Genomic DNA, 12,522 nt, shown 5'->3' with positions numbered 1-12,522 from the left:
AAAAAGTGTTAAAGGATGTAAAGTCTGCAACAAATGTGTCTAATAAGTCATTAGTGAATACCAGAGAACCACATGAGTGAGCATGAGAAATTAAAAGAAAATATATAATGAAATTAAAATGTTAATGTCTAACTTAAAGACAAGCATTGTGAAATTAACAGTAAATGTGCAACGTGTTGACTTGTATATGAACTGTAAGTATATTAAATAAACACATGTGCTTCATGTACACCTTTATGTTTTTATTTATGCTGTTTTATTATTTAGGAATTAGGGCTGGGCGATATATCGAGATTCAAGATGTATCAAGTTTTCTATTTTGGCTATAAAGAAAACTATAATATTTCATATATATATATATATATATATATATATATATATAGCTTATTATGTATCAAAATACTAGTTTTAGGAGTTGCTGCTTTTACTTTTCAAAACAACATGTAAAACTCAGTTAGATGGATTAATGAGTGCACATATTGTGCAGCTGTTTGTAGCATTTTGCATCAGCACATTTAACCCAGAATTGTTTTTCTGCTCAGACTTTATTTGATAAAATTATCAAGATTTATATCATATATCACCATTTGAGAAAATATATTGAGATATGAGTTTTGGTCCATATCACCAGCCCTAGCAGGAATGTTCACAACATTTCAATGTTGTTAAAGGTCGACCTACCAGATTCTAATCACATAATTGTATTTAGTAAGTGGTTGACAAGTGTCTATTTTAGATTTCCTGTACACCTGTCTTAAAATATAAGGGATACTGGAGCTTGGTTGGGTGGATGGGATGGATCAGAGTGGGTGCCAGAAAATTTCCCTTATTTTCAAATCCAAAACTTGACAGGTATGGTCTCACATCAACAGGCCTCGCTGGACTTTCTTAGCAGAAATTGCATGTTAAACATGAATTGGTTTCTTATAGTTGTTCTACCTATTTATTATTAGGTTTTGTCTTGTGAGAACCTCTGTTGTAATAGAAGTTTAAAAAAAAGGGCTGGCAACACGATTATAATAGAATTAAAATCTCCTTACTGTTAAAATAAATACAGTTTTATAGTCTATTTTGATTTTCACAGAACGTGTGTGCAATATCACAGTAGTTTTATGTTAGCATGATTCTATATTTTAAAGGAAGGTTAGCAACCCTAGCTCTACTGGCATGGCCTACAACATCAAGAAAATTTAATTATATTCAATTCAACTTTATTTATATTGCACAAATTACAACAAAGTCATCTCAGCGCGCTTAACAAAATATAAAGTCTATAGCAATCATTACAGATGAGACCCTGACCGCTTTAAGTTTTTTTTAATTTCTTCTTTCTCTTGTCTGCACATGCTGTCAAAGGTCAACACTACAAGAAGTGCAATTTTTTTTAAGACAGCAATGCATGTTTTGTTATTGCAATGAAATAAATTCATTTATTTTATTGCGTAATTGTGAACATCACCAGCCCTCCCTAAGGAAGAGTAAGAAACACTTAGTTAAAGGGAGAATATAAAAAGACAAGGCAGTGTTACACCTGGGTGAAGGGGTGGGGGAGGAGGAAGGGAACAGGAAGGAGAGACTCAAGGTAAGAAATGGAAAGGGTGGGGAAGAGTTGATTATTTTAAAGTGACAGTGAGATGTGAAGTTGTAGTGCATATTGTGTGCATATTGTGTGGTGTATTCAAGCCATTGTGGTGACAAGTGTGAAGCTTAGGTATAATGGTGATGGCTGTGGACCGAGGGAAAGAGTGAGTGGTTATACCTTGAACAGGTATTTGGGATCAACCTGGCTAAGGTTATCCCCAGTACCAGTTTTATCCCACAGCCCAAGCCATGCCAGTGCATCGTAGACCAATGCGCAAAAACCGCTACTGTAAACCCAAGCACTGCCCCAGGCTCGAAGATGCAGCCAGGCCAGCAGAGAGAGCGGGGGCTAGGGAGCACCAGGCCACCCCCACACAGCCGGGCAGCCCCCCAGACACCCCAAGATCCCAAGCCGAGAGGCAGTCACCGCCCCCCCACATACACACCCGAGAAAGCCCCAAGGAGCCCAGGACCCAGGGCACCCCGCCACCGACCCCAATCCCCAACCCCAAGCACCTCGTCAACATCCACACTTCCACCCCCACCCACACCCAGCCCCCCGAGGGGAGGGCCCAAAGAGCCCCCCACCCGAGACCCCAGCAGGGGAGCAAAGGCCCACGCCCAGCAGAAGCCAAAGCCGCACCGAATGGGCAGCCGGCAGGCCCAGAGCCAGAAGGACCTGGAATAGGAGCAGCACCGGGAGTAGCTCGCCCAGGGACGACAAACACATCCCCAGCCGCCTAGGGCATCGAGGGGATGCTGCAAGTCGCCCGACGGCCCACAGGCGCACCGACCGAGCGCTTTATTCACGCCGCCCGCGCGATGAGCCTTAGCTATTGCCAAGGTCAAGCCCCCCGCCCCAAAGGCCTAGCCAGACCACCATACCGGCGCGCGCAGCCCAGAGGCGGCAGAGCCGCAGGGCACCACCCAAGCAAGGGCCACCCCGAGCTGCACCCACAGGCATGCAAGGGTGCGGCCCGCGCCACTCCCTCCGGAAGAGCCCAGCCAAGAGCACCCCCGGGACTGGGAATCCTCAAGGGCGAGCCCTCAGGCGGCGCCCCCCCACCCCAACCCACAAACCTGGCCACAGTCCAGCAGGACCACAGAGCCCCAGATGGCTCAAGGACAGCAGCCCAGGTCCCGCCACTCACCGAACAGCGCAAGCCACATGGCAATGCCCCTCACTGGAGCGCGAGCGACTGGCGGCCACCCCCGCTGGAAGGAGGCACTCCAACAGCACACACACAGCAGCCCCTAGCCCTGGGCACCCCGGACCCACCCACCGGCCCGCAGAAAGCAGGAGCGACCTACCAGATAGCCAACAGCAAAGTCAACCACCGGAAGAGCTAGTGCCGCCCCCCAGCAAACACGTCCGCTTTAAGTTAACGCTATTATACAAAATATGCTTTAGCAAACAAGTAGTTTTTGAGTTTAACGGTCGCATGTAATGGTCTGAGGTGTTGACCATTACGTGTACTATTCAGTGATTGTGACCATTACAAACGCCTCCTGCCTCCTGATTGACTTTTGGACACTTTAGGAAATTCCAGAAAACCTGCAAATTAAAAGTGGAGTGTTCTGCCCAGACGCTAGGGCACTAACATGTTTTTTAGATTTGAAGATGCTTGATCATGTTGAGCAGGGCTATTCAACTACACTTTGCTGTGGGCCATATTGTTGGAAGGCTATGGTTTCTGGGCCGGTGTCACGTACTGAGTTTATCTCCGTACTGAGATTTTAACTCTAACCCAACCTAACTCTAACCCTAACCCAATAAACAAATAAAGCACGTCTGTTCACTTTGAAAACAAAAAAATAAAAAAAAATTAATTATTTTTTTTTTTAGCAAAAAGTAGTGCGCATGCACATGCACATATACAATCTCAGTACAATGCAAACTCAGTACATGACATCGGTTATTCCTGGTACAGTTGCTCTCGTAGTGCACTGACACACAGCACTATCACATTTTAAATATTCTTTAAATTCTGTAAAGAGCACCAGTTTGATTTTTGTACAAGTAATGAAAAATACAAGCAGCTTCAAGTTTGATTAAATAATAATCACAGCACCTGCTGGTTAAAAAGTGCAAGAACATGCACAATGTGCTCTCATCCCAGTGTGGGTGATAGAGTTCTACTTAAATAGAAACACATGTGTGCTGTAATAAAGTTTAACTGCAGAGCTTCCGACCTAAGTTCTCTTATTTCTGCTTTTTCTGTAACAACAGTGTTGTCTTTGGTCTGAATTATGGATTTTAATTATTCATCATTTTAAACTTCAGCAACCTGGTCGGTACCAAGTTACGAAGTGGATCAGATCTGAGCGAGCATAAAAGTTCCGCCTCCTGCTGTGCACTGCACTAATTCACTATTGCTCTTCACTGTCATTATGGATTTATATTCATTATATTTGTTTAAGCTGTTCCTCCATTAATTAATAGACCATATATATCATATATAATGGCTACATGCCTTACGGCAGATTCTGCCATGGCATCAGTGGCCATCTTTCCCCGGGAAGCTCTCTGAGGGAAGGTGGGTGATCTGCCGAACGTAAATACTTTTATCTCGCTAAAATCTTGATGTATTTACATACAGTTTGCTTTCTTACAAACATTATTAAAGTGGCTACAATTTTGGATGTTTTCAAATGTTAACATTGCAGCATTTCTTTTTAAAAAAACGACTTAATCATGCATATGATCTTCAGTCTTCGATCTGCCGGTCTGTCGGTCTGCGGGCTCGTCAGATCGTTGCGTCAGATCGTTGCGTCAGAGCGCACCGGTGTTTCATTCATAAAATTGATGAAAGGCATCCGGTGTGTCTGAGTGTGTTTGCAACTCGGCATTTGCAGCGTGGCTGCAGATCGTCTGTGTATGTCTTCGGGTGAGTGATGGACCTGTTCATGTGCGTTGGTAATTGTGATTTACTGACTTGTCTGTCGGAATTGTGTGGTTTCTGGTGCGGAGTTGAGCATTGGTTAAAGAGGATGACAGTTTACTGACAGGTGCTGCTTCCTGTTTCTATCAGTGGTTGGCACTGTATGGGCGTCCTGGTATATTAATTGTTTTGTTTTATTTCCTTCATTTTATTATTTTTGGTGGTAATCCTGGGGTGGGGGTGCACTGCGCTGGGATTGTTGCGGTGGACTGTGTCTTGGTTTTCCATGGCAGTCTGAGTTGAGTGTCGCCTCGGGCTCGGCAGGCCACTGAAGATAGTGAGTAAAATGTGTTTGTATGGTGTATAATTCTATTCTAATCTGTGATTTGTTAAATATACAGTATATAATAAAATGTTTGATGTTGCTGTTTTTGTTAAAGCACCCTAAGAGCAATATTTGGATAAATGCTCTAAGGATCAGCTGCTTAAGATAGCAGACCATTATAATGTTGAAATTTCTGATAAACGTCTAAAGGAAAATGTAGAAAATATTTTATGGGCAAATTTGAGTGAGCAGGATGTATTTCACAAGGAGCCTGTGTGTGCCCGTTTTGCTGGTCCACCATTTTCTGCTGGGGTTTCAACTTTAACGTTTGAGCAGCAAAAATAACTTCAGATGTTGCAATTAGAACGTGATAAGTTGAGGCAACAGGCTGAAATTGAGGGACAGTTGGTTGTGGAGAAGCTGCGGGTTCAGTCTGAACAGGCTAAATTATCATTGGAGCAATATCGGCTCAATTTAATTAAAGCTGGAAAATCCGAGGTGGAGGGACTTGAGGATACACTAACAGGTTGTTCAGGGTCTTCATTTGATATTTTGGGCAATGTGCGTATGCTTCCAAACTTTTGTGAAAAGGATCCAGAAACTTTTTTGTTGTTGTTTGAACGTGTGGCTGACACTATACAGTGGCCTGAGACATCTCATACACTGATGCTTAACGGGTAGGGCACAGGAAGCGTATTTGGCTTTATCCATGGAGGAAAGTCAGGATTACACTGCCGTAAAGTCTGTTGTAATTAGAATTTACGAGCTTGTGCCTGAGGCTTATCGTCAGCGTTGCCGTTCACGGAAGAAAAAAATATCAACCAGTTTCATCTGGAGTTTGCATGCGACCTAAACAATCATTTTATGCGTTGGTGCACTGCGTCACAGATCTTTCTTTTAACAATCTCTGCGATTTGGTAGTGTTGGAACCGAGGCTCTGGGTTTTCACACTTTGCAGCAGTGAAAGACAGCACACACAAGCCCAGAGGCGTCAAGTGGTGATGTCCGGGAGCTCTGGACCTGTCGGTGCAGAGCTCAGAGCAGCTAACAGACACCGTGAGTGAGAGAGCCGCTCGAGGACCAACGGGGGCCGAAGCGACAACGCTGGAGGAGAGCCGACAACCGGAGCTGGGGCTCTGAATTTCACTTACCTGTGAAGGAGCAGCGCTTACTGAGCAGAGCAAGGTAAGTGCTTTTTGCTTCTCGACCTGTTGTGGTCCACACAATGCGTTTTATACTTACCAGCGTCCGGCGACTGGAAAATCTGAAGAAATCAGCCTGTGGACAGTTTAGCCGATAAGAACGCGATATGTGCATGAGAGAGAGAAAAGGTGTTTAAATGAGGAACTGTACATTCGCCCTCCCACTTATAAAAGGTGGGAGTGTCCCTGGTGGATGAAAAGTTCTTTCCAGCCAATCAGGGCTTGGCAGATTGAGAAAAGCGCTTCTGAGGGCGACAGGGAGTGTGTACCCCATAGTGAGACATCTCACAAAATATTATGAAATAGAACCCAGAAACATCTCAGAGACATAGTAAATTCTGCCTCGTACTACTACTGCATGCACAGGCTGTAATATCAACAAGTTTATCATTGGACCAGTTGTTAGAGATACTATCTTTTCCAGGGAGTTTTATTGGGCTTTATTTATTAACGACTACTTCCTTTTGCTCGGAAACACATGGAAACCAGTTGTATTTTTTTATTTATTATATTATTATTATTTAAAAGGTTGCCTCATTCAGATGTAGCCTATATGTCCATAACAGGAACTATACAGAATAATAAAATTATATGTATAAATTTGCAAATATGCAGTAGGAGCTAATCATCCGTAAATAAAGCCCTATTGAACCAAAAAAATGTTTTCCCTTAATAGAAGATATTACCTGTTGTTTCACTTTGTTGTTTGTTACCACTTAATTGACAGCGACAATTTATTCTTTCACCATTTCTGCATCGGTAAATGACTGTTTCTTTTTTGCAAGTATCCATGCTACTCGGAGAAAGGCTATGGTTGCCTTATGGTAGGTAGACGGAGAGGACGCTAGCTCTGTTTTTTCGCTGCTTCTCTGCAAATCCATCCTACGGTACTGTATTGTTTTGCTGTAGTTACTGTAGCCCTCCCAAACCACAACCAACTTTCATCCCTAACATTCACAATTTCCTTATCTCACTCAGCACAACATATTCAAATACTCTGGTTATTGGTGACTTCATCATACACATGGACTCCAATAATTGTCAACTGGAACTCCAATTTCGAACAGATCCTGGACTGTCTCAACCTCCAGCAGCTTGTGGATGGCCCCACATACAATAGGGGCCACACACTGGACTATTTACATGCTCCCCCTGGGTCGAGTCCTCAGCAGGCATGGAATTAATTTCAATTGCTATGCTGACAACACACAATCTCAAAGTCACTCCCTTCTTTTCCTTTCTCCCACACCCCCTGCCATGGCTGCCCGCCTCAGATCCTGCCTGGATGAAATAGGAGCGTGGATGAGTCAAAACTTCCTGCAGCTAAATGGCTCAAAAACAGAAGTCATTCACACTGGAACCTCTCATCAACTCTGCTCCTCCGTACACTGCACTGGCTCCCCATTCAGTCCAGCATAGAATATAAGATCCTCCTGCACACCATCACTGTCTGCACGGTGCAGCCCCCACTTACCTCACTGAACTGCTCACACCACACACCTCAAAACACACTCCCATCATCATCCTCTCATCCTGTTACTATAAGTGATAGAACTGCAATTTAATGCTGATAAAATGTTAATTATATTTAGTTTATTCAGTTTTTTTAGTTTAGTTTATTTGAACATGAAAAAATAAGAGATATAGAAAAAAGAAAAAAAAAGCAAATGCAGAAAAGTAGTATGGACAAACAATGCAAAACAAGCTCTCAAATACCCTCCATACAAATTATAATGTACACGTCCGTTAAGGAGTGGGAAGAAGTATAAACTTATTTGATCCCACCCCTTCTACATCAATTCATACATTCTCCATTAAAATAAGTTTCCAACAAATGCATGTTTTTATATGAAATATAAATTGTACAGCACGGCTGTACCTTATTCCTGCATACATACAGCATATATATATATATGCACACGTGCGTGTGCAAACACCCACATACCGTCAAACAACTAAATACAAACATTATCATGTGAAGACATTGTTATTTAGAGAAGAAGTAAAAAAGAGGAAAAGACAAAAATAAAACAAAACAATATTTTTTAAAATAAATGAATATGTAAGCAATAATCCCTGTAAACACCCGGTGATTTTCAAAGCCCTTCTTCATCTCGGTATTTTGTGAAAAATATATTTTTAAACCTTTTTTGAACCATCTTATGTCTGGACATTGCTTAAGTTCCATATTCAGACTGTGCCACAGCTTCACTCCATTAATTGACACACAAAAGCTTTTTGTGGTTGTCTGTACACTAACTGTTTTAAAGTTAAGTTTATCCCTTAAATTGTATTCCACTTCTCGGTCATAGAACAATGTCTCAATGTACATCAATGTATGGCAACTGTTGGAGTTTGTATAAAGTTTTATGTACACACTTTTTGGTATGAGTCAAACACACAAAGAACATTATCATCCATGTCTATGTGAAAACAACACTGCATAAAAAACTGAGAAGGTGGTGTGAACTGTGTGGTAGCAGGTTATTATTTTATATAAAACCTGCTCATCTCCCATTCAGGGTGTTGGAGCATTTTATGGCTTATACAGTGCAAAAATAGAAAATGAATAAGAACAGCAATGCAAGTCTCAAATTATATATATATATATATATATAATCCGTATTTTTTCTCCAAAATATGATCTCTATGTATTCACATTGAAAGGACTTTAAGTGTATCCTTACACCCCTAGATTTGAATTGTTTACATTAATGGGCAAAATGTCAGGAAAACACAAAAAAAAGTATTAATTCTCTTATTAATGTCGCTGTAAGTTACCATTTTTCATGGAAACATTTTGTGATTTTGAATATAAATATTAAGTAACTAATAGTAAGTTGGGGGCTCTTTTAGAGGCTGAATGAAGAGGCCAACACTGCCATCTTACGGTTAAAGATGGTAGTACAATAATATTAATCTGCAAAACACAGATGCCTCTATATGTCGCTGTCTTACTAAATATACATTAACACAGCTGAACCAATGGTAGGTCGTTTTTTAAAAAGAAAAATGCTAAATTATGCTAATATATCCACAAAAAAATATAGTTGATAATAATGTGGATTTCAGAAATTTGGAAAAAAAATTCGAATTATAAATATTGCATAGTGTTTAGATGTTTTAATCATTAGGATTTTAAAGATATCTCTAATTATTTACATGTGTTATTATGTCATATTCTAATCATAGGAGTTGTTTTAAAAAAAAAAGTGAAAATGTAATAACAAATAATTCCTGAATACTAATAATCCTAAATAATAATTTATTTATGTAGATCATTTGCTAAATGGTTGTAATGTTTGTCCTTTCAGAGCCACCGTACTGAATACATGCATTTACATGTTGTGCCAGCAGAGAGCGCACTTGGTTCACTGCATGTCAGACTGCACGTTATGCTGCGGTGTCCACACGGACGTGTGTAATAAAAAATATTCCAGTGAGACAATTTATTGATTGTATAGTGAAGCAGAAGTTATGTAATCAATAAATAAATAAACAGGAACCTGTTTCCAGAAAGTAGAACAATAAAGTTATAATTAAGAGCTATTCATAAGGTTTATGAAAATATAAAATTTTGAAATGGGATACAATGACCAAAAAGAGTTTGTTAAAGAAATGTTTTTATTTATTTTTTATTGAGTTGTGAAGCAGAACTTATGAAAAAAAAAAAAAAAAAAGCAGGAACCTGCCTCCAAAATATGGAACGCTCTCAAATGGAGAGTTGTATTTGTGGGCGGAGCCTCCTGTCTGACGTCATCACGTGGCATAGTTGTCATGTACCGTTCATTTTCTGCAAAGGCTTTGAACCTTGAACAAACACAGGTGTGTCACAAGAGTTGAGAAAAATCCCTCCTGTATTTAAAAGTTTGAGAGCTTTAAAAGGTAGTCTGTGAAAAATAGATATTTTGTAGCTGCAAAATCTATATGGGAGAAATTCATCAACAGGTGGGGTACACTAACTTTGTGAGAGAAGAGCATCAGGTTCTTCGATTAGCCCCAAAATCTAAAATGGAAATGAAGGAGGGAATGGGTCCACAGCCGGGGTTAGAGAATCAGGGTTTGTTGCTGGGTGACCGCCCTAACTTTGAAAAAATTATGGAAGTGTCACAGCTTGCAGCTCAAGTAGCTCCAATAACTGTAAGGGGGATAAAGGATGAAATGGGGCAACACCAGGAGTTGGAAGACATGGAGAAACTTCTGGATTTCCCCACTAACATTCTGAAAATTATGGAAGACAAGCAGCAGACTGCTCAAATATTTCCACTGTCTATAATGGAGATGAAGGAAGGAATGGGTCCACAGCCAGGGTTAGAGAACCAGGAGTTGCTGCTGGGTAACCCATTTGACTTTCTTAACAATGTGGAAGAGTCACAGCTTGCAGCTCAAGTAGCTCCAATAACTGTAAGGGGGATGGAGGATGAAATGGGGCAACACCAGGAGTCGGAAGACAGGGAGTTACTGGTGGATTTCCCCACTAACCTTCTAAAAATTATGGAAGACGACCAGCAGACTGCTCAAATATTTCCACAGTCTATAATGGAGATGAAAGAAGGAATGGGTCCACAGCCAGGGTTAGAGAACCAGGAGTTGCTGCTGGGTAACCCATTTGACTTTCCTAACGATGTGGAAGAGTCACAGCTTGCAGCTCAAGTAGCTCCAATAACTGTAAGGGGGATGGAGGATGAAATAGGGCAACACCAGGAGTCGGAAGACAGGGAGTTACTGTTGGATTTCCGTACTAACTTTCTGAAAATTATGGAAGAGGAGCAGCAGGCTGCTCAAGTAGAGCTAACCAAAAAAGAAGCTGAACAACAGCTGCAGAAAATACGACAGGAGGAGTTGTCCCTCTTATTGCATGAAGAAAAGCAGAAACGAGAAGAGGAAGCGGAGAAATTAAGGATTATTAATCTGCTGCAGGAGTGGACGAATGATCAGCTACAAAAGGGTCAGCTTCAAAATAATTTAGTCCAACAAGAGCTGACTAAGAAAAAAGAGGAGCAGGAACAGACAGATCTCCGTTTGCAGGAGTTTTCCATGTCATTGCTAGTAAGGCAGAATGAGTATGTAGAGAGGCAGCGCCAAAATGAGCAGAGGAAGATAATGCTGACTGAGCGTTCTAAACAGCTGACACTTAATGACCAGATTCAACAGGAAACCTCAAAAGAGCTAGCTCGGCAAATAGTCATTGTGGAGCAAGAGGAACAACACCTGAAGGAACAGTACCTCTCACTGCAAGAAATTGAGAACGAGCACCTAAAGAAGTTTGAGGAAATAACAAAGAGGGAGGATCAGTCTCACGAGGACAGAAAGCAGCTACAAATAACAAAGAGGAACATGTTTCAAGAACTGCAGGTATTTGAGACGAATCAGGAAATTGATATGAAACAAATTCTGATACTGGCTGCTAAACATGCTACTTTCAAAGAAAATCAGCTGGAAGTAGAGAAGATGGCCGAGGAACTGAAGCGCTCAGAGGAGGAAACCTGTGAATTATTAAAAAAAGCTCTTAGCGCTAAGAGGAGGGAACAAAAACTTATGGAGGAGCTGTTTGAGCAAGTGGAGATACTGAAAGAACTGCGCTCCAGGAAGAAGACAAGCTTTTTCAAAAAAATAAAAAAGAGTTTATGTCATTGTTGGCGAAGGTGTCTTAACTGCTTCCCATAATCAAGGTGTGATGGGGCACAAGTAGGGGATTTTATTTTTGTTTGGGTTTATTGTGGTGTGGCTTTTGATTGCATGTTGTGTGCTTTTATTGTGGTTTTTTGGTTGCATATTTTGGACACCGCCCCTTTTAGCCTGTTGCCCCTAGCAACCCCAGCAACTGTCACTTTTGGCTAATCAATGGCCCCCTGCAATCAAACACACCTGCGACGCATCAGACCGGACCATAAAGAGGAGGGCACGGAAGACAACAAAAAACGCGGACGACAGACGAGCCTTGCCGAGGGAGAGAGCGGACGCACACCTGATTGGAAGCCCTGGAGCACACAGCAGACCCCGCGAGCTACAAACGCGAATCTACAGTAGAGGCAGGGGAGACCCTGCCTTGCCTGTAAGTATACAGACGCCCTGGGGCGGTGTGTAGCACAGTGGGTTGAGCGCCCGCCCCATGTACGGAGGCTGTAGCTCCTCACCTGCAGCGGGTCCAGGTTCGATTCCCGGCCTGGGACCCCTTCCTGCGTGTCATTCCCTGCTCTCCCTTACCCCCTTCCTGTCAAGCAACTGTCATATATAGGCCACTAGAGCCAAAAAAATCCAAAAAAAAAAAAAAAAAAAAGTATACAGACGCCCTAGGGGCGTGTCGGCTGTGGGTTCGGGGGGACGTGGCGCTGTGTGCTGGCTGTGTCATTCTGTGACAGGGAGGATCGAGACCCAGGGGCTGCGGTAGCCCACCAGAGCGGCCCGGACGTGCAAGCGGAGCGAGACGGAGACTGTACCCCGACGCGAAACTACAGTAGAGGCAGGGGTTTCCCCTGCCTTGCCTGAGAGGTCCCTGAAAGTGGATGAGCTGCGGTATTTACGCACGGCG

General features: G+C 42.2%; 1 protein-coding gene across 1 annotated transcript; it reads left to right on the top strand.

Moving 5' to 3' along the window:
* The first annotated feature begins 9,805 nt into the window (after positions 1–9,805).
* LOC114471290 (trichohyalin-like) lies at positions 9,806–11,679 on the top strand. Its single transcript, XM_028459994.1, has one exon. The coding sequence runs from the start codon at positions 9,918–9,920 to the stop codon at positions 11,655–11,657; it is 1,740 nt and encodes a 579-aa protein (XP_028315795.1). The 5' UTR covers positions 9,806–9,917; the 3' UTR covers positions 11,658–11,679.
* Positions 11,680–12,522: the final 843 nt, after the last annotated feature.

Source organism: Gouania willdenowi, chromosome 10, assembly GCF_900634775.1.
Source record: "Gouania willdenowi chromosome 10, fGouWil2.1, whole genome shotgun sequence".
NCBI classification, from domain to species: domain Eukaryota; kingdom Metazoa; phylum Chordata; class Actinopteri; order Blenniiformes; family Gobiesocidae; genus Gouania; species Gouania willdenowi.
This window is presented reverse-complemented; position numbering and strand designations above follow the sequence as displayed.

Coding starts and splice junctions, on each gene's coding strand:
- LOC114471290 (XM_028459994.1), top strand. CDS start 9,918: ATGGGAGAAATTCATCAACAGGTGGGGTACACTAACTTTGTGAGAGAA.